Consider the following 22,806-nt stretch of genomic DNA (forward strand, 5'->3'; position numbering starts at 1 on the left):
TTCTCTGAGAGAAAAAGGCCTATATACTTGCTCTTTTTCCTATCATCTTGCTTCTTGGGGTAGACAATTAATGTTTATTAAGGGCTAAATTTAGCGCAGACGCTGTAGTAAATACACATGGCCAGTGAATCAAACCATTTTTTATTACAAGTTTACCCTGATTATTTGCATGTAATGTACAAACATGAATTGTTCTAACCTTTTCATAAGTATTCATTCTTGATGGTAAGCAAAATAATAATAATAATAATAATAATAATAATAATAGTAATCTGTGAAAAGTACCTATTGCTGTATGAAGCTGATCGATTATCTTCTGGTCCTGTGGCATCTATACCACAAAATAAAAAAACAGAGCACTCTATACCCAATTATGAAACCCGACATCACGGCCAAATTACTCCATTTTTGGGACTCTTTCAGACCTTGCTGTCTTAAGAACTCATCTCCATATAAAATGCATTCTCCATTCTTATTCTCAAGGCATCTGATTTTCCCTTGTTTTCCTCCATATTCATTTATCATAAAACACTCAAATGGGTACTTGAATAGGCTTATATAGTGCATAAAAATCCAGTATCTGGGTATGTTTCCCTTTGATATGAAATATCCTGAAAATAGAAAGAAAGAACCCATTAGCCCTGCAATCACTGACGTTCCCAGGATGAAATTTGGCACCAGAGCACTGAAACAAGCTACAAGAGAATTTGACATGAGGACCACCAACCAAACCACTAGAGAAAAGTATAGGAACCCATCAGTTTCCTTCCTTAAACCTACCAGCCAATAAACTGGAGTAGAATATAGAAGACCAACCATTAAAAGGAAAGGAAGAAACATTAGGGTGTTTGCTAGAACATAGGAAGAAACTCTATAAGCTCCTCTTGAGGTCTCTTCCATCAAAGTCCTTTTCTCTTGCAAGAAAATAGGCAGGCCTTCTGTTGTTGAAGATAACAAAAAAGTAAGGCTGAAAGCGAAAAATCCACTTCGTGTCTGTAAGGCAACTTGGCCTTTTCTGTTGCCAACATTAAAAAATATAGTCCCTAGTATAAATCCAGCTACCAAGGCTTGTATGACTCTGGTGATAAACAGTTGCTTGGTTCTGAATATGTTGCGGCAAAACCTTTGTCCTAGGATTAGAATCTCCTCCGCTGGAGAATTTGGGTACTGAAGAGCCTTTTCTTTGACATTCATTGAGCACGGCATCCTCAATTTACAAACTTGCTCCTCTCTGTCTCTGAGAAGAAACTGATTGTTCATGGATTCTGAAGTTTGTATTACCAAGCTTCCCATGACATCGAGGGCAAATTCAAGGACATTGACATGGTGGGGAATATGATGCCCAGCCAACTTGAGCCTAGCCTCAAGTAGGTTCAATGACCCATTATGCATGACGAATCCATCCGAAAGCAAAACAAGATGATCAACTAGCTGTAAAATCCGAAACCCAGGTTGGTGAATGGTTAAAACGATGGTCTTACCTTGGTTAAATGCCATTAATTTAAGCACCGATACTATGTTCAGCGCAGATGCTGAATCCAAACCTGAAGTAGGCTCATCAATCAAAATAACTGCAGGGTCATGAATCAAATCAACTCCGATGGAAACTCTTCGCCTTTCCCCACCCGATATGCCTTGGTTTGACGATCCACCGCAACCAGTACCAATTCTTGAATCAGCGATGTGATCTAACCCAAGCTCCTTTATCAACTCTGCAACTCTTGCACCAGCCACTTTTCTACCTCCAGGAAGCCTCAGAAGGGCACTATACATGAGTGTTTCTCTAACTGTAAGCGAAGGGAACAGAGTATCTTCTTGTGTGACATACCCAGATGTTCTTCTAAATTGCTCCAAGTCCATAGGCCTATGATTGACAAGCACTTGCCCTGAAACCTCGCACGGGGATATTCTCCCTGCAAGAATCTCTAGCAGTGTGGTCTTTCCAGCTCCACTAGGACCAGCAATGACCGTTAGTTCTCCAGGTTTTGCCTCACAATTCACATCTTTCAAGATCAGCTTAGCACGTCTCCCTGGACTCGAACCAAAACACAGGCTTCTAAATTCATCAAGTTGGCTGCGCAATCTGCATGACAAGTTCTTGGTTTCTATTCTAAATGGGGTTTTTCTGGGACATGAAACTGGCTTGAATGGTGATCCCATTGTGTGCTTGTATGCATGCAAAGTGAAAGAAGAACGAAGTGTCGTATCTTAGGTTTGTGAATAAGGTGCAAGAAGAGGAACAGGAAGAGAAGGAGATGAGCCAACACACCAAACTGTGTGCAAGTAATTTAAGAGAACGAAGCCAGTCTAGTTTTCTGAATGAATGGGCGAAGTAGAAAGTGTTGGCCAGAGAATTGACTTGGCGCTCTGCTTGTTATTTTCTATTGGTCCGTAGGACGTAGGAAAGAGTTTTTCAAGTTGAAGTGCCTCAAGAAACCAAAGAAAGAAAGAGTGTTCTTGGGAAGTTTTTTGGTGAGCAGAACATGACTGTGTAGGTTGAGAGTTTGGTTGCCCCCACCATCTATAATTCTTAAGACAGCTAGCAGTTAGGTTGATGAGTGATGCATACTATGAAACACAGTTTTACAAGTTATTAGCGTCAATTTTTCTTCATTAATATGCACATCAAATAACGTGTTACATGTTGACATCTCTATTTTTGGTGAGTGATTGCTTCTGCTTCTTGAAAAATAAAACTGGTTTGTGGATTCTTCTATACGGTCATATATGAATGAACCCAATGAATGATATATGTTGATTTAATAGTTGGTGTGTGTTGGTCAATCATTTAATAAGTCGAACTGATGTTAATCTCGTGCTTATGAAGATATATAATTTGTTTTGATAACGCGTGTGTGTGTGTGTAATTTTTTATCGTTATGGTTTTGAACCCTGCATGTTATAATTTTTCTGAAAATTTGTATTGATGTGATTTATATTTGACGCTAACTTCCAAAATCGCAATTCAGATTTCAGATTAAGAAAGAACATAAATAACGGGTATGATTATAATTTGATTAACTCTTTTTCGTTATATTATAATTATATAATGAAATAAGGTGAGGGTATTAATTAAATAAAAATGAACTTACATGAAATATCTAATGAAATATGCAGAAGATATTAAGATAATAAGAAATATTGCCTGGAGTTTGATATAAGTTAGATTATTATGGATGGTTGATAATGTAATGAATTTTATATTTTGTATAGATATTAATAATGGTTAGAACTCCAGTTTTGTATAACAACAACAACAACAACAACAATAAATAATTCCTAAGTCATTTCATATTAGTAAAAGTGCCTTCATTTTATCAATAATTTATTTTCTTTCTTCAACATATTTCTAAATAATTAAATATAGATAAATTGTCATTTAATTTATTGGCTAAAAAACCTTCATTTCCTGTTACTTAATTCTTTTATGAAATATAAACAATTTTATTAGCCAAAAACCCCCCCTCTAAATATGAGTTTGTTTTATGCTATGCTATATATAAGTTACATTCTGAAAAAATTCGATGGCCTATTTTATAAGTAACTTTGTATAAAAAGTTGAACCACAAATTATTTTCTTTTAATTCCACCTATTTGCAATTTTCTTTATGGTAAAAGGTTTTCCACGAGAAAGTGTGTTTTTTATTAGCCAAAAAAGAAAGTGTGTTTTTAAAAAAATAATACCTTTAATAAAAACAAATTAAATTTTCCAGTGCAATATCAAGGGCTTACGTACCTTTTCTTTAGATTTCAGTAAAGTAATTTATATGACAAGTATTGATACATTCCCTCCTTCTTTTATTTGTTAGTGAAACTATCATTTTTTATTAACAAAATCATATATTTTAATAAATATTTATTATATATTTTTTAAATTATTCCTTATAATTTACATTAATAAAAAATAATTAATGCATGCTTATATTTATTAAAATAAGATATTTTAGTTTAATTTTTTTATTTTCAAATATAATTATTGTAGGTAATATTTTTTTTAAATTGTGTGGTATAATTTTTTATATACAAAAATAAATGGAGTATTGATATCATACATTATAGTGAAAATGATAATAAAATCTCCCAAATTATATCCGATTTATCAAAATATTATAATTTTAAATAAATTTTAAATTGAAAATATCATTTTATAATTATTGACAAGTTGTGATTTTTTATTTAATTCTTACAATTGTTTGAGTAATAGTTATTACTCTTTAAACAACAGTTGTGATTGGGGCTAGAGTTAGGAGCAAATGTTGGACCTGAAAGTCATGTTTAAATAAAGGTTCAAGTTTTTTTAGAGTAGTCGAGCTTTTGGATTTGACCTTGATAAGCCCTGAAAAAAAAAACTCGTGCCCGACTAACCCTTTAAATATTGTTATATTTTTTCTCTTTTACCTTAAAATGCACTGTTTGGCAAATAAAAAAACATTTTAAGTATTTGATCATTCTAAGTTCTTTATCTCTCTTCATCTCTTAACTCAACCTCTCTTTCTTGCCATCTCCTTTCCTTTAACCATCTTACTTCTTCTTCTTGTTGCTTTGCTCACTCCCTAGCTCTCTTCATCTCTCAACTCACACCCTCTTTTCATTTCTTGATTCAACGTCTCTTAATTCTATGTCTCCCTCTCGATGTTTTATTACGTTGGCTTTTTGACTCCCTTACTCTCAAGTAATTATTATTTTGGCATAAACCTTCTTTTTAGACATGGATGTTCGATATTTCAATTTGATGCTTGCTTTTGAGATTTCAATTTGATTTGAAAGTTTTTATCCCTCATCTAATTTTGTAAGGATTATGTTGATATGCTTCATTTATTTTATTTTTGGAACCTTGTTGTGAATTATGATTGTATCAACTAACATGCATTTAGACTTTTAAGTCTTTTATTTCTTTTTTAGATGATGTGTGAGACCTTAATTTAGTTTATGTTAAATTTTAGAGTTAAATTATAATGTTAAATATTGTGATATTGAATTAAATTATTTTTTAAAAGAACAACATTAAATTATAATATTAATTTTTTTTAAATCGAGCTTTCAGGCCCTGCCCTTAGCCTTGTCAATTAAGGTCAAACCTCAAGATTCAGTCAAAATTTGGAAAACCTCAAGCCCTACCCATTTTCGCATCTCTAATTGGAGCTTGTTATTTTGAGATCTTGTTTTTTAATAACAAAAGTTACATTTGAGTAATTGTGATTTTTTATTCAACTCTTGATATTTATAAAATAAAAGTTGTTATTCCTCAAATAAAAATTACAATTAAGGCTTGTTATTTCAAGATAAAAATTACACTTGATAATTTATAATTTTTTTATTTAATTCTTGTGATTTATATAATAAAATTTTTATTCCTTAAATAAAAATTGTGATTGAGATTTGTTATTTTTAGTAAAAATAAAATAATTTTTATTTTAAAATTTATTGAGACAGAAGTCTTTAAGAATTTCAATGAAATTATAAAAATTTAAGATATTAAATTACTATTCATATAATTTGAGAAATTTTTCCAGTCATTTTTCCTATATTATATATTTTTTCAATAAAAAATTTGTCATTCAACCAGCATATCAAGGCATTTATCATTTTACGCTACTTCAAAATATCATTATAACGGGACTAGCAAATCGCCGTATGATAGGGCACACAAAAGCACAAGCCAAGAGCTTCGTTTAGGGCTTTTCCTCAGTTGAAGCAGAAGCCTGATCCTTTCTCACTCTATCCTCAACGATGGCGACTCAATTCTTCTCTCGCGCCTTCCCTAAATTAAGAGAGCATGAATGGAAGATCTGGTTGGTTAGGCATGAAATAAAGCAGAGAAAAGAAAGAAGCTAAGGAAGAAACGTACCAGATCAACAGCCTCGTTCTTAGATCTCCTCAAGGCTGATAGCCTTGTCTCCCACCGTGGGTGGTCAACGCAGAAAAATGAAGATGATGAATATGTGAGAGCTGAGAAGAGAGGGCTGTGTGTATGCGTGTTGGGGGGGGGGGGGAATTGCAAGAATGGAGAAGCAGGGGAAGGTGGAAGAAGCAAGAAGATCTTGGCTTTGCCTCTGTTGTTATACAGTTTACATTGCGAGTCAGTATTCTGACTCGCATGTTAGACTCACTCTCTCTTTCCCCGCCTACTTTCCTTGTTCCTATTTTGACATCATTTTACATTCATTTCAATTTCAATATAAACACGAAGATTGCCTTGGCAAAAATTGTTCACCCATATTTGCTGAAATATTTGAAAAGCAAAATGTAAAAAAAAATTATTTTAAAGATGCAAATGCAAATAAAGACGTCGCTTTTTTTACTACCAATTAAATTATCAATGACATGAAGCTTCAAGTTACAGTTTATTTTTTAGATAGAGCCGACTCTAAATATAAAGCTAAATGGTAAACTTGGATGGTCTAAATTTGACGTTGATGGTTCGGTCAAACATAATAGAGCAGCTTCTCGTGAAGGACTTATCAAGGATAGTCAGGGAAATTGAATCGAGAGATTTATTAAGAATCTTGATTATTAATCCACCACTACAATCGAGCTTCTAGAAATTTTGAAAGGGCCTAACATATATTAGAATGTTAAGATTACCACAGTGAATGTTTGCTTCGATTCTATTGAGGCTTTTTCCCTCATTGAAAGTAATTTCGAGCAAAGTCATTCTCTTGCACCAATTTTAAGGAACATCTGAAGCATTTTTATAAATAACTAGGAAACTACCTTTGATCACATTTACAGAGAAGCCAACCATTGTGCCGACTTTCTAATCCAAATGGCTTTAAGGGATCATTTTGATACTACTTTTTTTAATAGACCGCCTACTGAATGTAGAAGTCTTATGACTTTCTACATGACCTAATTTTGGTCTATTGTATAGTTTTTTACCGTGGCCATGTGTTCTAAAAAAAAATGGTCTCGTTTATATATATATATATATATATTACAATTATGTGATGTTGAGTGTGTCAGATTTGATCGTCTGTAAGACTTGAATTTTCAACTTTACTTAAATGAGAAAATCAAGTTCCTTTTACTATATCTAAATTGTAAATTCAGGTAGTATTTTTGTTGCCCTATTTTACATGAATTACTATTTGTCTATTTGAAATGAGAATCGCTCCCGATAAATTTTATACTCTTTAAATATTCTAATAACCTTAAATCTATACTTAATTAATATTAAATAAAAATATTATTATTATAATAAACTTATTTAATGAAATCTTAATATTTTTAAAGTGTCTTATATTTTGAATTGATAAATCTTCTTCAGAGCTCAAAAATGCCTTATAATTTAGAATAGAAGGAATACAATATATAAAAACTTTTTTTAAATATTCTAATTATTTAATTATGTAGCTAAAATTCTAATTAAGATACTCTTCTCCTTATCCTAATTATAAGATATTTTCGGGATTTGGATCCTCTCAATGTCGGTATATGCTCTGCGAATTCATCTTTTCATGCCTATTTTATCTATTTATTTAAGTATTGTTTTGCTTTAATAGTATAAATTTGCTAATTACAACATTAAAATAAGTATATCATTCATTGTCATCACTTAAATATGTTTGGAAATGAGGTCATGATGTTTATTTATAATAATTATTAAATTAAATGAATAATTAAATGGATAAATGAAAGTGAGGTATTGATGGATGAATTAAGGGAGGATATGAAAAAGACATTTTCACGTAGATTGAAAAAATTGTTGCGTGGATTCATTTGTTCAAAATCTTCGAAATGTTCCATCAATTAAAATATTAATATAACCCTGCTTACTATCATTCTTTGTAAAGGAGATTATAAAACTCTAGCTCAAGTCACGGGATCACTGTTAAAATTTTAGAAGTAAGAAATGAAAATCATTTAATTAGTATTTTAACACATCATCTTATAAATCAAACCAGTTTTTTCTTTAACATGATATCTTCAATCTTATCCTTTAATTATATGACGTGTGAGATCTAGCAATATATCAGAGTTATTTAGATGTAGTTATTAAAGGTCAAAATTCACAGCATTTACAGAATATTTTATTATTTTTAAATTTCAACTTTGGTAGTTTGAAATTAAACAAATATATTCTGGCACCAAAATTCACAGCACATATATTTTTTTATATATGAATAAGTCATATTTATATATGTACAAACGATTGTTTGGATATAAACAATAATGTGTTCATGAATAATTAAAGTTAATAAAAATACTTAAAAAATAAATTTATAAGATATGTATTTTATCTAATATAATATTGATAAATTGTCAATATTAAAATAACAAGTTATCAACAAAATTTGAAAAAGATAGGTTTAAAAATTGATTCTTTTTTTATGTAGAAACAAATCATGTTCATATATGTACAGGTGACACAACACTAACAAGTGACAAATCATATCAATGCTTAAAAATAACTTTTAATATACACTCCCTCTGATCTACTAAATTGGTCACATTCTAGAAGGAAAACGTGTTCACAATATTAGTCATTCAATGATGATGACTTTGCATTTCAAAATGAAGTTCCCAAAACACCCTTATTGTAAAGCAAAATTGACAATACATTTTTCATCGTAGATGAAGTAACTTCTCTGTAAAGTATGAGAGATAAATACAACAAAAATAATATTACATTGATTGGATCACTTTTTCATCTGAGGGTTAGTTTTAAAATTTCATTTACAATTATTTTGATTACTTTTATTGTATGGGTTAAGGTGTAAAAGTGCCCATCAAGTGATTGGCCATAGCATTTAGTAGTTTAAAGTAAAAAAAATGATAAAAATACCCATAATATTATAAGAGTTAGTGCAAAAGTGGCTAAACTGTTAATTTTATCCTAAGGCCATTAGTTTTTGAATTAAATGTTGATTATACTTGTCACGTGTCAGTATTTACTGATGTGAACTAAAAAAGGAGAAAAATACCTATGAAATCATTAGTCAGGAGCATCCAATAATCTAAAATGAGAAAAAGGGGTACAAATATTGATAACATTATTAAAGTTGGTACAAAAGTAATCAATTCATCAAATTCCTTAAATGTTGATTGTTTAACTAACACTTAAACAAAAGTTGACTATTTTTTCACTAACGCAAACAAAATATTCCTACGTTAATTTCTACAAAGGTTGATCAATGACATATCTCACAAAATCTCATTTTTTCACTGAGGTTTCTTACCCCTTCCTCCCCTCCTTCTCTACTCATTTTCTTATTTACAAAATTTGAGATTCAATACAGTAAGATATATTGTACACAATTAAAAATTAAGACTAAGCACACCTTCTACATTGCCTACCTTAAAAACATTGTCACAACATTAAGTAATTTCATTAATGAGAGGTTTGAAATTCTCAATTTATTTTTGCCACTACTGCAAAAGAGCAAGTGATTTAACTTTATATTTTGTCAAAACGACATTTTTCTATATAATATCCATATGATGATTGATCAACCTTTATAGAATTTCACCTAGGAATATTTTTGTCCACGTTGGCAAAAAAATTCTGTTTAAATGTCAGCTAAATAGTCAATATTTACGAGATTTGATGAATTGGTCATGTTTGCCCCAACTTTGGTAATATTATGAGTATTTTTATTCCTTTTCTCACGTTAGACTATTGAATACTTCTGATTGGTGACTTTGTAGGTATTTTTGCCCATTTTTAGTCCACTTAGTAAAGATTGACATATGATAAACACAATCAGTATTTAACACCAAAAACTAATGACGTTAGGGCAAAGTTAACGATTTGATTACTTTTGCACCAAATTTGGTGATGTTGTGGATATTGTTTTTTTTTCTCACTTTAGGCTATTGAATACTCTTGGCTGATTACTTGGTATGTATTTCTGCACCTTAACCCTTGCTATATTGATATTGACGATGTTGGTATAAATGACTTATAAATAAAAATAAATGGTAGAGCTGTGGAAAGCCAACTTGCAACCCAAGTACACATTGGTAGGCTAACTTGCAAAATGCAACTTTATTTTTTAAATAATTTTAAATTTTTAATCAACATATCACACACACAGGCACACAAAAAATTAAATCACCCGTCTAAATCTTGTTAGACAAATCCTGCACAATATTATTACTCTTAAGCAAACTCATGTTATTTACTTTGTCGTGCCCGCCATGCGACGTAGTCTCTTGTTTGTCGTGAGAGAAAAGAGGAAGGGAGCCTGCCTTTAAGTGAGAGCTAGTCTTAGAGAAAGGAGTCACTATCAAGATTTTAAGAAAAAAATTTGGGATGCCAACTGAAAGTGACAAGGATAGTCTTCACAACTAAAGATAAGTTTAGGAGTTGATTGTAAGTGAAGAAAGTCTTATGCACCCTGTAATATTTGTTTTATGAAACATTCACCTTAGTTAATTATGCAATTAGTATGGCATTTTAATTTTTTTAACTACTCTTTTTATTATTTACCTACTAAAACAAAATAAATCTAAAAAGGACAAACAAAAATTAACTTTTAAATGTGAAAGGAAAAATATTATTTATTCACAAGGTAGACTTGACTTAGGATGAGAGTCTAGGACCTACGAATCCTGCTAGAAGAATTAAAGCCCACATAGTTTAGGTTACAATTTTGTTTATTGGTATTTTATTTTTTTATTTTTTTGAAGAGAAATTAATTAAAAAATAACTTATGATTTTGCAAATAAAATAATTTTTTAAAATTTGGATGTGTGTGTTTCAACTTACAAAAAAGTAATTTTCTCAATTTTGAAAAGAAAAAATATATTTTATTACAAAAATAGTTTAAAATCTTTTATGGGAATTTTTGCAAATTTAATTATTATACCTGCAAAGTCTTATTGACTCACACGATGATATGATTATTTTAAATATTTGTGAAGAATCTTAAAATCTCACATGATAAAAAAATTAAATATATTTTTATATTATTACTTTATATACCTATATATATTAATATGCCTACAGAAACTAATTATTTCACACGGCAATTTGATTTATTAGATCTACCTATAGAGATATATGGATCCTACGTGGTATAATCTTTTATTATTTTTTGTATTTCTTTTTTAAAAGAATTTAAATCATTTTATTTACAGAGCCTTATTAATTTATAAAATAATATGATTATTTCTAATGTCTGCAAAAATTCAAAAATCTCACACAATAAAAAGATTAGACAATGTTTATTTATATATATTTTTATTTAATTATTTGTATGCATGTGTATATAATTTATATTTTTATAAAAAAATTTAATAGTTATACTTGCGAAGTTTTAATAATTCACATGATAATATGATTATCCTAAAGATTTATAGAGATTTAAAAATGTCATGTGACCAAAGGATTAGATCGAGTAAACATGGTTATAATTTAAATGCATTAATTTAATTAATAAATTTTAAAAAAATATTGATTATATTATTATTTACAAAATACATTCATTTATTTACTATATAAATTGATATCTATAAGAATTCATTATCCAACATGATAAAGCAATTAATTTGAGTATCTATAGAGATTCTTCAAATCTTACACAATATCGTTAAAAATTTAATTGAGTTAAATTATAAAATATTTAATTTGAATAATGGGCCTTTGAAATCCATGTTAATACATACAAGTCCATACCTATAAAATCTTATTAATTTACATAATATGAAATTATTTTAAATACTTGCAAAGATTCTTAAAATCTTACACGAAAATAAATAAAACACAAATAAATCCTCACTTTTTTTATTTTGATTTCTTGATTTTAAGAGAGTAAAAAAAACAAAACACTAATTTATCCACAAATATTAATACACCTCCCCTGTGATTTTCACCCCACGAGAGATAATAAAAGCCTCTTGATTACAATCATATTTATGCTATAATGCATGCATTTTAAATGAGAGCCATCAATAGGAAGAATTGCCATCTTACATCAACTATTTATACATATATTTTCACATAAAAAAACCAAAAGTATAATGAAGCACATATTTTTTTTTATTCTTTAGCATGCAATTAGATGTGAGTATTAAATTATCCAAATCATGTGACCACTATTCAAGGTCAAAATTTCTCCAAATTTCCAACACCCTAAAAGCAAAAGGCAAACAGTGCAAGCCTTAATGAATTCCATTTGTTATGGTTAATTAATGAAACATTAAGGGGTCTAAAGCTTTAGGGAGTCATATATTTTAGCAATAAAAAATGGCAAGATCAAAGAGACACCCAATTATTTAAAACTAATCATAAGAAGGTAAGAGATTTAATTCAAATCAAAGACTCCCATCAAGTTTTTTTTTTCTACCAAAAAAAAAGACTCCCGTCAAGTTTTCTTACTCCCTTTCTCTCCATTTTTTTTATTTCATAAGGTGTTTTCAATTAACATTTCCATTGTTAAAGATACAACATCATACAGCCACATGAATCAAACTTCTTGAAAAACCTTTGAGATACCCAAATTGTGAAACAAGCATAATAGCAATTTTAAAGGTCTAAGTCCATAATGTAGAATCAAATTTTACCAACTCATATTCTAGAATTCAAGATGGTGCCTTGTGCCAGTTTTAAAACACATATGGTTTATCAAGAGCATGGTGAAACCAATATGGCAATATCCTTATTAAAGGAAACATTAACTTACAGCAAGCAATTTCAATAAACATCAAAGGAGGTGTGTAACATCCTGATTTTTATATAATAAAGAAATTGTGGAATTTAGGTTTTGAGGAAAAAAATGATAATAATAGGAATTTATATTATTTGAGATTATTTAGAAATAATATTATGATTAGGTATTTAATTATGAATTTAAAAAATTTAAATTTAAAACCACATAAGCAATATTTAGTTAAGATATAATACATAAATAATTTTTTTTATGTGTGTGTTAAAAAAAAAGAGAAGGTAGAAGGAACAAAAAAAAGGGGGGGGTGGAAGGTTGTTGTTTCTAAGTCCCACATTGATTAGATGAGGGAAGAGAAGAGGTGCCTTCATGTATAAAAAGGAGGGGGTGTGTGCATTAGGAAGCATGAGAGGCTAAGATGCAATTTAGAGAAAATTGCAACTTTGGGCCCAAAGGTTTGAATAATTAAATTCAAACCTATAGTTTTTTTTAATATAATTTTGGGACTCACAATCCCATTTTTATATTATTTTTCTCTCTTCCTCTCACGTTGCTCGGCGTTTTCTCGCAAGGGGGGATTATTTTCTTTTTTCTTCAGGTATGTTCTAACTTTCCTGTTTAGATTAGCATTTAAAAATTTATTTAATTACAAAATTAATTTTATAGTTATTTTTTAAATAATATTAGCTTTCTAGTGATATGATTATTTTGTAGGATAGAGTAAATATTTTGATTAGGATTTTTTCTATAGGATAGTAAATCTGATGATATGATGGATTAAAAATATAGGTTAAAACTCTTAGGGATATAATAAATATTATAGAATATTTTCTTGAGGTTGAAACTCATGTTTAAGAATTTTTGAGTTAAAATCTAGATCTATATGGTTGAATTTATGTGGAATCTGAGATGTAGGGATAAACCTATGATTATTAAATATTTATTTAAGTATGAATAGGTATTTTTGAGGTTATAGAAAGGTGATTTGAGGCTTCAGGATAATTTTAAAAATTTAATTTATTTTTGGACGAATTTTTAGAATATAGAAGGATGAAATTGTGATACTAGAAGTGATTTGAGGATTAAAAAAATAGTTTATTAGGGTACGAGAATTTTAGAAAAGAATTTGGGAAGTTAAATGAGGCATAAATCTTAAATTAGTGTTAATATGGATTATAGATCTAAGACTTTCTAACTATTTAAATTAGAGTTATTTATTTTAATGTAAAATTAATATATAGTATTGTGTAGATTATATTGACAAAGATAGTGGTGAAAAAGGAGTTGTGAAGGGGAACTTGTTATTCAAGACACAAGGTAACCATTATTAATGTGTTGTGATGAGTGTGTTTGTGAATGGTTATGTGTTGTTTTGTTGTTTGGAAAAATTATGAATTATTAAAATAAATACTGTATATACTTGTTTGAAATTATTGCCAAGTGGGTTAAAAATTTATTTTTGTTTATCATGATGAGATATTATTGTTCGGATATATTCCTGTTTGGATATTTGAATGATGCATGACTTGTCAGGGTATTTTAATGTATGGTGTTAATGGGAATTTCTGTTCGGTTAATTATTACCACGTGGTAAGCCCTCATTGGACCCAATGAGTGGCGTGTCGCTTGGTCCAACTCACTTTTGGCCGGGTGATTTGGCGTCCGAGCATGGCGAAAGGAGGATATAAGGTGCAGTCATGCAAATTAAATACTTGTTCGGTTTGTTTGAAAGTATTGTTCGGTTAAATGTTTTGTGTGCCCACTTAGCAATCGCATGATTAGTTACATCCGCATGCATCATCACATATTAATTTTTGGTTACTGGGACTTTTAAGTCTCATTCCCCGTGGTTAATATTTTTACAGGAGCGAGTCCGGCCGAGAAAGCACCAGAGGTGTAACTGTGGTGTATGAGACACATCTTTTACGTTGCCTCTTATTTTAGATTATACAATGTATCTTGTGCCAACTTAGGACATATCTTCTTTGTGAAGCATGTAAACTCTAATCCTTTTTATTAAAAGTATTTATATGACCAAGAGGATTATGTCTGTCGCTCTTGATTTATGATCTGATTTGAATAACATGCTATGAGGATCATGTCTGTCCCTCATGGTTCTAATTGTTTTTTTTTTGAGATATTTTAAGACCTGTGGTATATTGTCTTGGATGTATCGTGGTAGAAATTTTTCTACCATGATAATGGTTTTAATAATTTGTGAAAAATCGGTCTGTAAATTTGAGGGTGTTACATATTGGTATCAGAGCATATAGTCGGTTGGCAATATACATTGTTATGGTGCTTCTCATTGTATGGCCATGATATAGCTAGGCTAATTTTATTATTTATATCTTGTATCCTTTAGGAGGGGAGAGAAAATGCCTGTTACTCGTGGTAACTCAGGATTTCAACATGAGCACCTACCACCGCCACTGCCAAATGAGGAGCCTGACTTGGCGAAATTGAGAATGCTTGTAAAAACATTAACAGACAAGGTTCAAGGATACGAACAAGAGTTGACGGAGCTAAAGAGGCAAAAGGTAACTGAAAATGGAGATAGGGCTCATGTTGAGAGTCATGTGGGGGAAGGCAGTTCCTCACATCCTGCCACTCTGAGAGATCATGAGTCTAGAAGGAAAGAAATTAGGCAGGAGGAACAGAGAGCCCCACCGACCATTACTGATGTGTGGGAAACTGTTAGGAAGTTTAACCCTCCTACGTTTGATGGTAACCTTAAACCATCCGTGGTAGAGGAATGGGTGAAGAGACTCGAATCCATCTTTCGAGTAGTCACATGCACCAGCAATCAAAAAGTACAAGTAGCATTAGTGCTCCTAGTGAAAGGAGCAAGAGATTGGTGGGAGACAGCAGGGCCCAGGGATGATTCTACACTCACCTGGGAGGAATTCAAGGAAAAATTATTCAGGCATTACTTTCCATCAGAGTTAAGGTCTGAGAAGGAAGCGGAATTCCATGCCTTTAAGCAAGGGAACCTCGATGAGGACACATTCATTGCTAAGTTTCAGGAGTTATCTAGATACTCCACGTACCTGCAGTATAGGGATGATTCCGAATGGAAGGCTAAGCGCTTATTGGAGAAGGCTAGACCAGAATTGAGGGAACAATTGGCTCATCTAGATATCCAGATTATGATGAAATGTGCATAAAACTACAAGTAGTAGCTCGCAGTAAGAAGGAGGTCGAGAGAGAGAAGAGGGGTTATTCATATAGTAGACCCCCAACCTACCCTCGACCCACCGGAGGCATTATGAAGAAAAACCATCAGGGTTCGAGTAGCTCATGGAACCAAGGAAGGCAGAAGGGTCCATTTCAAAGGGGCCAAGGACAGAGGAGCTATCATAGTAGTTATCACGGGTCACAGAGGAGCCCAACAGTATCTACCCCTGCCCCGAGTACAGCGAGCTCTCAACAGTGCACTAAATGCGGGCGTCGTCATTTCGGACAGTGCTGGGTCTGTTACATTTGTGGGAAACCCGATCACATTGCAAAGTTTTGTGGGGACAACCAGGGCTCAAATATGAAGAACCCTTCCCAACACCCTACTGTCTCTGGTCGTGTGTTTGCTCTTACTCAGGACACCATGAACTCCCCAGATGCCATTAGAGGTAACATCAAAATCCTTCATCATGATATTGTTGCACTATTTGATTCGGGTGCTACACACTCTTTTATTTCTGAAACTTGTGTAAAGAACCTTGATTTGCCTGTGTGTATTTTACCTTTTGATATGAATGTGTCTACTCCTGCGGGAGAATCTGTGAGGACCGCTAAGGCATGCCTTAACCTAGTAGTCGAGTTTAAAAATAGGAAAACAACTATGGACTTAATTATCCTACCACTGAGAGGTATGGATGTAATTGTGGGAATGAATTGGATGGCTGCAAATGGTGCTATCCTAGATTGTAGAGAGAGGAGTGTGTCTTTATCTTCTTTATCGGTGACCCCAGTCGAGACTCAAGATCATGTTTTCTTGTCGGCGGTGCAAGTTGATAGATGTATGAAGAAGGGTTGCCAGGCCTACATGGTTTTCTTCTCTATCCAAGCTGAGATTGATGAAGGTGTGAAGAATATCCCAATTGTCAAAGAATTTGCGGATGTATTTCCAGACGAAGTCTCCGGTTTACCCCCAAAGCGCGAGGTAGAGTTCTCAATTGAATTGGTACCCAGTACAGGGCCAATTTCTAAGGCTCCTTATCGGATGTCCCCTTCAGAGTTAGCGGAACTGAAAAAGCAAATCGAAGAGCTACTTGAGAAGGGTTTCATCAGACCGAGTGTTTCACCTTGGGGATCTCCAGTCCTTTTTGTAAAGAAGAAGGACGGAAGCCTCCGATTGTGCATTGATTATAGACAATTGAACAAAGTAACCATCAAGAACAAATATCCACTTTCGAGAATCGATGATTTGCTGGATCAGCTTGTGGGATCCGCAGTTTTCTCAAAGATTGACTTAAGGTCAGGGTACCACCAATTGAGAGTGAGAGCAGAGGATATACCTAAGACAGCATTTCAGACGAGATATGGGCATTATGAATTCATGGTGATGCCGTTTGGACTTACGAATGCTCCTGCGGTATTCATGGATTACATGAATAGGATCTTTCGACCCTATTTAGATAAGTTTGTAGTAGTGTTTATTGATGACATTCTTATTTATTCAAAGGATGAGGAGGCTCATGGTGAACATTTAAGAATCGTCTTGCAAGTTTTGAGGGAACATAAGCTTTATGCCAAATTAAGCAAGTGTGAATTTTGGCTCCAAGAAGTAAAGTTTTTGGGCCATGTTGTGTCCAGAGATGGAGTTGCGGTGGATCCTAGCAAGATTGATGCAGTGATGAAGTGGGAACAGCCAAAATCTGTTACAAGATACGAAGCTTTTTAGGTCTAACAGGTTATTATCGTCGCTTTATTAAGGGATTTTCGCAAATTGCGATGCCCTTAACTAAGCTAACTAAGAAGGATGCCCCATTTATTTGGACTGACAAATGTGAAGCTGCTTTCCAAGAATTGAAAAAGAGGTTAACCACTACTCCAGTATTGACTATTCCTGACCCTGTGGTGCCGTACACTCTGTACACTGATGCTTCTTTAAAGGGTTTAGGATGTGTTTTGATGCAAAATGACCGAGTGGTTGCCTATTCCTCCAGACAGTTGAGACCACACGAGGAAAATTACCCTACTCATGATTTGGAGTTAGCTGCAGTTGTGTTTGCTCTGAAGATATGGAGACACTACTTGTATGGATCTAAGTTTCAAATCTTCAGTGACCATAAGAGCCTGAAGTATTTATTTGATCAAAAAGAGCTTAATATGAGGCAGCGACGATGGATGGAATTTCTAAAGGATTATGACTTTGAATTACATTACCATCCGGGTAAGGCTAACGTGGTAGCTGATGCCTTAAGTAGAAAGACTATTCATGCTGCACATTTGATGGTTCATGAATATCATTTATGGAACAGTTTTCATGATGTTCCAGTAGATGTGATTGAACATCAAATGGCCGCACTCCAGGTAGCAGACTTTGAGAGCAAATTCTGGGAAGATCTCAGAGTCTCACAGCAGAGTGATGACTACTTAAGGAATATAAGGAAGGAGATAGTGGTAGGTAAGGCCCCAAATTTTACCATCTCTGAGGACACAGTGATGAAGTATAAAGGTAGAGTTTGTGTACCTAATGATCCAAGATTGAGGAATATCCTTTTAGAAGAAGCTCATAGGAGCAAATATACAATTCATCCCGGTATAACTAAAATGTACCATGATTTGAAGCGAGGTTGGTGGTGGCCAGGAATGAAGAAAGATGTAACTGAATTTGTTTCTAGATGTTTAACGTGTTAGAAGATAAAGATAGAACATCAGAAGCCAGCTGGAACACTGCAACCGTTAGATATTCCAAAGTGGAAATGGGATGATATTTCTATGGATTTCATCACTGGACTGCCAAGAACACCCTCGAGTAAGGATGCTATTTGGGTGATAGTAGACCGACTCACCAAATCAGCTCACTTTTTGGCGATCAAGTTTACCTCTACATTAGAGAAATTTGCTGAGATATACATTAAGGAGATAGTTAGACTTTATGGTATACCCTCTAGAATTGTGTCAGATCGTGACCCAAGGTTCACTTCAAACTTTTGGGGTGCGCTACAGAAGGCTATGGGTACCAGACTGAGTTTTAGCACCGCATACCACCCCCAAACAGATGGACAAACAGAGAGGACGATCCAGACTTTGGAGGACATGTTGAGAGCTTGTGCCATTGAACTACCAGGTAGTTGGGATAATCATTTGCCATTAGCTGAATTTGCTTATAATAACAGCTATCATTCTAGTATTGGGATGACGCCTTATGAGGCCTTGTATGGAAGGAAGTGTAGATCGCCTTTATGTTGGACAGAATTAAGTGAGAGGAGTATCATTGGTCCAGAAATTGTAGAGCAGACCACCCAGAAGATTGCAATGATTAAGCAAAAATTGCTAACCGCTCAGAGCCGACAGAAGAGCTATGCTGATAAGAGGAGACGGCCGTTAGAGTTTGAAGTAGGAGATCATGTATTTTTGAAGGTTTCTCCAGTGACAGGCATTGGTAAATCCATTAAGGCAAAGAAATTGACACCTAGATTTATGGGCCCGTATGAGATCTTGGAGCGAATTGGATCTACTGCATATAGAGTTGCATTACCTCCACAGATTGCAGGTATCCATAATGTGTTCCACGTATCACAGTTGAAGAAGTACAACCCGGATCCCTCCCATGTTATTGAACCTGAAGAAGTAGAATTGAGGGAGAATTTGACCTTTAGATCCGAACCGGAGCGAATTGAGGACTTTAAGGACAAACAACTACGCAATAAGACCATCCGACTCGTGAAGGTGATTTGGAAGGGTGGAGCCCTAGGTGATGCTACTTGGGAGACCGAGGAGAGTATGAGGCGAGATTATCCACATTTATTTGCTTAGGTACATAGTTTCTAAGCTTATCTATTAAATTTTGAGGACAAAATTTCTAAAAGGAGGGGAGAATTGTAACATCCTGATTTTTATATAATAAAGAAATTGTGGAATTTAGGTTTTGAGGAAAAAAATGATAATAATAGGAATTTATATTATTTGAGGTTATTTAGAAATAATATTATGATTAGGTATTTAATTATGAATTTAAAAAATTTAAATTTAAAACCACATAAGCAATATTTAGTTAAGATATAATACATAAATAATTTTTTTTATGTGTGTGTTAAAAAAAAAGAAGGTAGAAGGAACAAAAAAAAAGGGGGGGTGGAAGGTTGTTGTTTCTAAGTCCCACATTGGTTAGATGAGGGAAGAGAAGAGGTGCCTTCATGTATAAAAAGGAGGGGGTGTGTGCATTAGGAAGCATGAGAGACTAAGATGCAATTTAGAGAAAATTGCAACTTTGGGCCCAAAGGTTTGAATAATTAAATTCAAACCTATAGTTTTTTTTAATATAATTTTGGGACTCACAATCCCATTTTTATATTATTTTTCTCTCTTCCTCTCACGTTGCTCGGCGTTTTCTCGCAAGGGGGGATTATTTTCTTTTTTCTTCAGGTATGTTCTAACTTTCCTGTTTAGATTAGCATTTAAAAATTTATTTAATTACAAAATTAATTTTATAGTTATTTTTTAAATAATATTAGCTTTCTAGTGATATGATTATTTTGTAGGATAGAGTAAATATTTTGATTAGGATTTTTTCTATAGGATAGTAAATCTGATGATATGATGGATTAAAAATATAGGTTAAAACTCTTAGGGATATAATAAATATTATAGAATATTTTCTTGAGGTTGAAACTCATGTTTAAGAATTTTTGAGTTAAAATCTAGATCTATATGGTTGAATTTATGTGGAATCTGAGATGTAGGGATAAACCTATGATTATTAAATATTTATTTAAGTATGAATAGGTATTTTTGAGGTTATAGAAAGGTGATTTGAGGCTTCAGGATAATTTTAAAAATTTAATTTATTTTTGGACGAATTTTTAGAATATAGAAGGATGAAATTGTGATACTAGAAGTGATTTGAGGATTAAAAAAATAGTTTATTAGGGTACGAGAATTTTAGAAAAGAATTTGGGAAGTTAAATGAGGCATAAATCTTAAATTAGTGTTAATATGGATTATAGATCTAAGACTTTCTAACTATTTAAATTAGAGTTATTTATTTTAATGTAAAATTAATATATAGTATTGTGTAGATTATATTGACAAAGATAGTGGTGAAAAAGGAGTTGTGAAGGGGAACTTGTTATTCAAGACACAAGGTAACCATTATTAATGTGTTGTGATGAGTGTGTTTGTGAATGGTTATGTGTTGTTTTGTTGTTTGGAAAAATTATGAATTATTAAAAATAAATACTGTATATACTTGTTTGAAATTATTGCCAAGTGGGTTAAAAATTTATTTTTGTTTATCATGATGAGATATTATTGTTCGGATATATTCCTGTTTGGATATTTGAATGATGCATGACTTGTCAGGGTATTTTAATGTATGGTGTTAATGGGAATTTCTGTTCGGTTAATTATTACCACGTGGTAAGCCCTCATTGGACCCAATGAGTGGCGTGTCGCTTGGTCCAACTCACTTTTGGCCGGGTGATTTGGCGTCCGAGCATGGCGAAAGGAGGATATAAGGTGCAGTCATGCAAATTAAATACTTGTTCGGTTTGTTTGAAAGTATTGTTCGGTTAAATGTTTTGTGTGCCCACTTAGCAATCGCATGATTAGTTACATCCGCATGCATCATCACATATTAATTTTTGGTTACTGGGACTTTTAAGTCTCATTCCCCGTGGTTAATATTTTTACAGGAGCGAGTCTGGCCGAGAAAGCACCAGAGGTGTAACTGTGGTGTATGAGACATCATCTTTTACGTTGCCTCTTATTTTAGATTATACAATGTATCTTGTGCCAACTTAGGACATATCTTCTTTGTGAAGCATGTAAACTCTAATCCTTTTTATTAAAAGTATTTATATGACCAAGAGGATTATGTCTGTCGCTCTTGATTTATGATCTGATTTGAATAACATGCTATGAGGATCATGTCTGTCCCTCATGGTTCTAATTGTTTTTTTTTTGAGATATTTTAAGACCTGTGGTATATTGTCTTGGATGTATCGTGGTAGAAATTTTTCTACCATGATAATGGTTTTAATAATTTGCGAAAAATCGGTCTGTAAATTTGAGGGTGTTACAAGGTGATTTCAACCTTTCAATCCATACTTCCATTATGAGTAAGACACATGTGCATAACAGAACACACTTCTTTAACCACAAAGGGATTATTTTTTAGTCAGGCAACATCTCTACAATTTTGTGCATCCTAAAAACAATATGAACTTTATGAAATAGAATATGGAAGCAATTTGGAAATTGAAATCTTTGTTAAATCAAATCCAAGGTTGCCTTCAAACCTTTTTGCAGAGATAAGTACCTCCAATTGATCCTTCTTTCCCTTCAAATGTTCAATCTCTCCTTCTACTGTGCCGTGCTCTACTTCTCTCATCTAGCTTTCAATCGCCCTCTTGCCTTTACTTATCTTTGCCTCGAATTCTATCGTACTCTCCCTCACGTTGATCACGGACTCAATCTCTCTAAAAACTAACAATCTTCTTTTCTTAATGCTTTGTCACTTTTATATAGGAAGAAGAGGGGTAGGTTTTTTAAAATCATGATAACTCACTATCCTTTGTTGCTTTAATCTCACTTTTCTTCATCTTTCTTTGCATCACCAATTTTAGACTGGCTTTTTCGTCTTTCCTCCTAAACTTTTGACCATTGAGGACTACTTTGCTTCTCCACTTGCCTGATCTAGTTGGTGCTCATCAATTTTCACTTACTTGCAGCCGTTACTATTATCTTCCGCATGCTCATTTCTTTTGCATTTGTGGATTAGAGATGGGGAGGTTTGGGGTTGGTTGGAATGCTAAAGCAATCAACGCTTCAATCATCCTATTTTATTATTTTTAAATTTTTTATTGAAAAAATCTATTTTTTATTTGAGAGAAAACCTCCTATTTTTTTTAGTAGTTAAGGAGAAATAATAAGATTCAAGAAAATTCAAAAAGATTTAGTTCTCAGAAGTTGATTCCTATTATCTTTAAATTGTTGAGATAATTTGAAAGATATTTTTTAAAGATTCAAGCAA

At 32.6% G+C, this 22,806-nt stretch overlaps 1 protein-coding gene across 2 annotated transcripts; it reads right to left on the reverse strand.

The window, feature by feature from the left end:
- Window positions 1–104: 104 nt before the first annotated feature.
- On the reverse strand, window positions 105–2,379 carry LOC129315975 (ABC transporter G family member 10). 2 transcript variants are annotated; one of them, XM_054960172.1, is made up of 2 exons: window positions 817–2,379; window positions 421–611 (listed from the first exon to the last, which is right to left on the reverse strand). In XM_054960172.1, the coding sequence occupies exons 1-2, from the start codon at window positions 2,158–2,160 to the stop codon at window positions 555–557; spliced, it is 1,401 nt and encodes a 466-aa protein (XP_054816147.1). In that variant the 5' UTR covers window positions 2,161–2,379; the 3' UTR covers window positions 421–554. The 2 variants fall into 2 exon arrangements, with proteins under 2 accessions (XP_054816146.1, XP_054816147.1); XM_054960171.1 differs by having other exon boundaries at window positions 105–2,379.
- Window positions 2,380–22,806: the final 20,427 nt, after the last annotated feature.

The sequence above is a fragment of the Prosopis cineraria genome, unplaced genomic scaffold (genome assembly GCF_029017545.1).
Source record: "Prosopis cineraria cultivar Desert tree isolate PC_DT_omini unplaced genomic scaffold, ASM2901754v1 PC7, whole genome shotgun sequence".
Taxonomy (NCBI): Eukaryota; Viridiplantae; Streptophyta; class Magnoliopsida; order Fabales; family Fabaceae; genus Prosopis; species Prosopis cineraria.

What these genes read in the sequence shown, in the direction of transcription:
- LOC129315975 (XM_054960171.1), bottom strand. Translation starts at nt 2,160, where the DNA reads ATGGGATCACCATTCAAGCCAGTTTCATGTCCCAGAAAAACCCCATTT.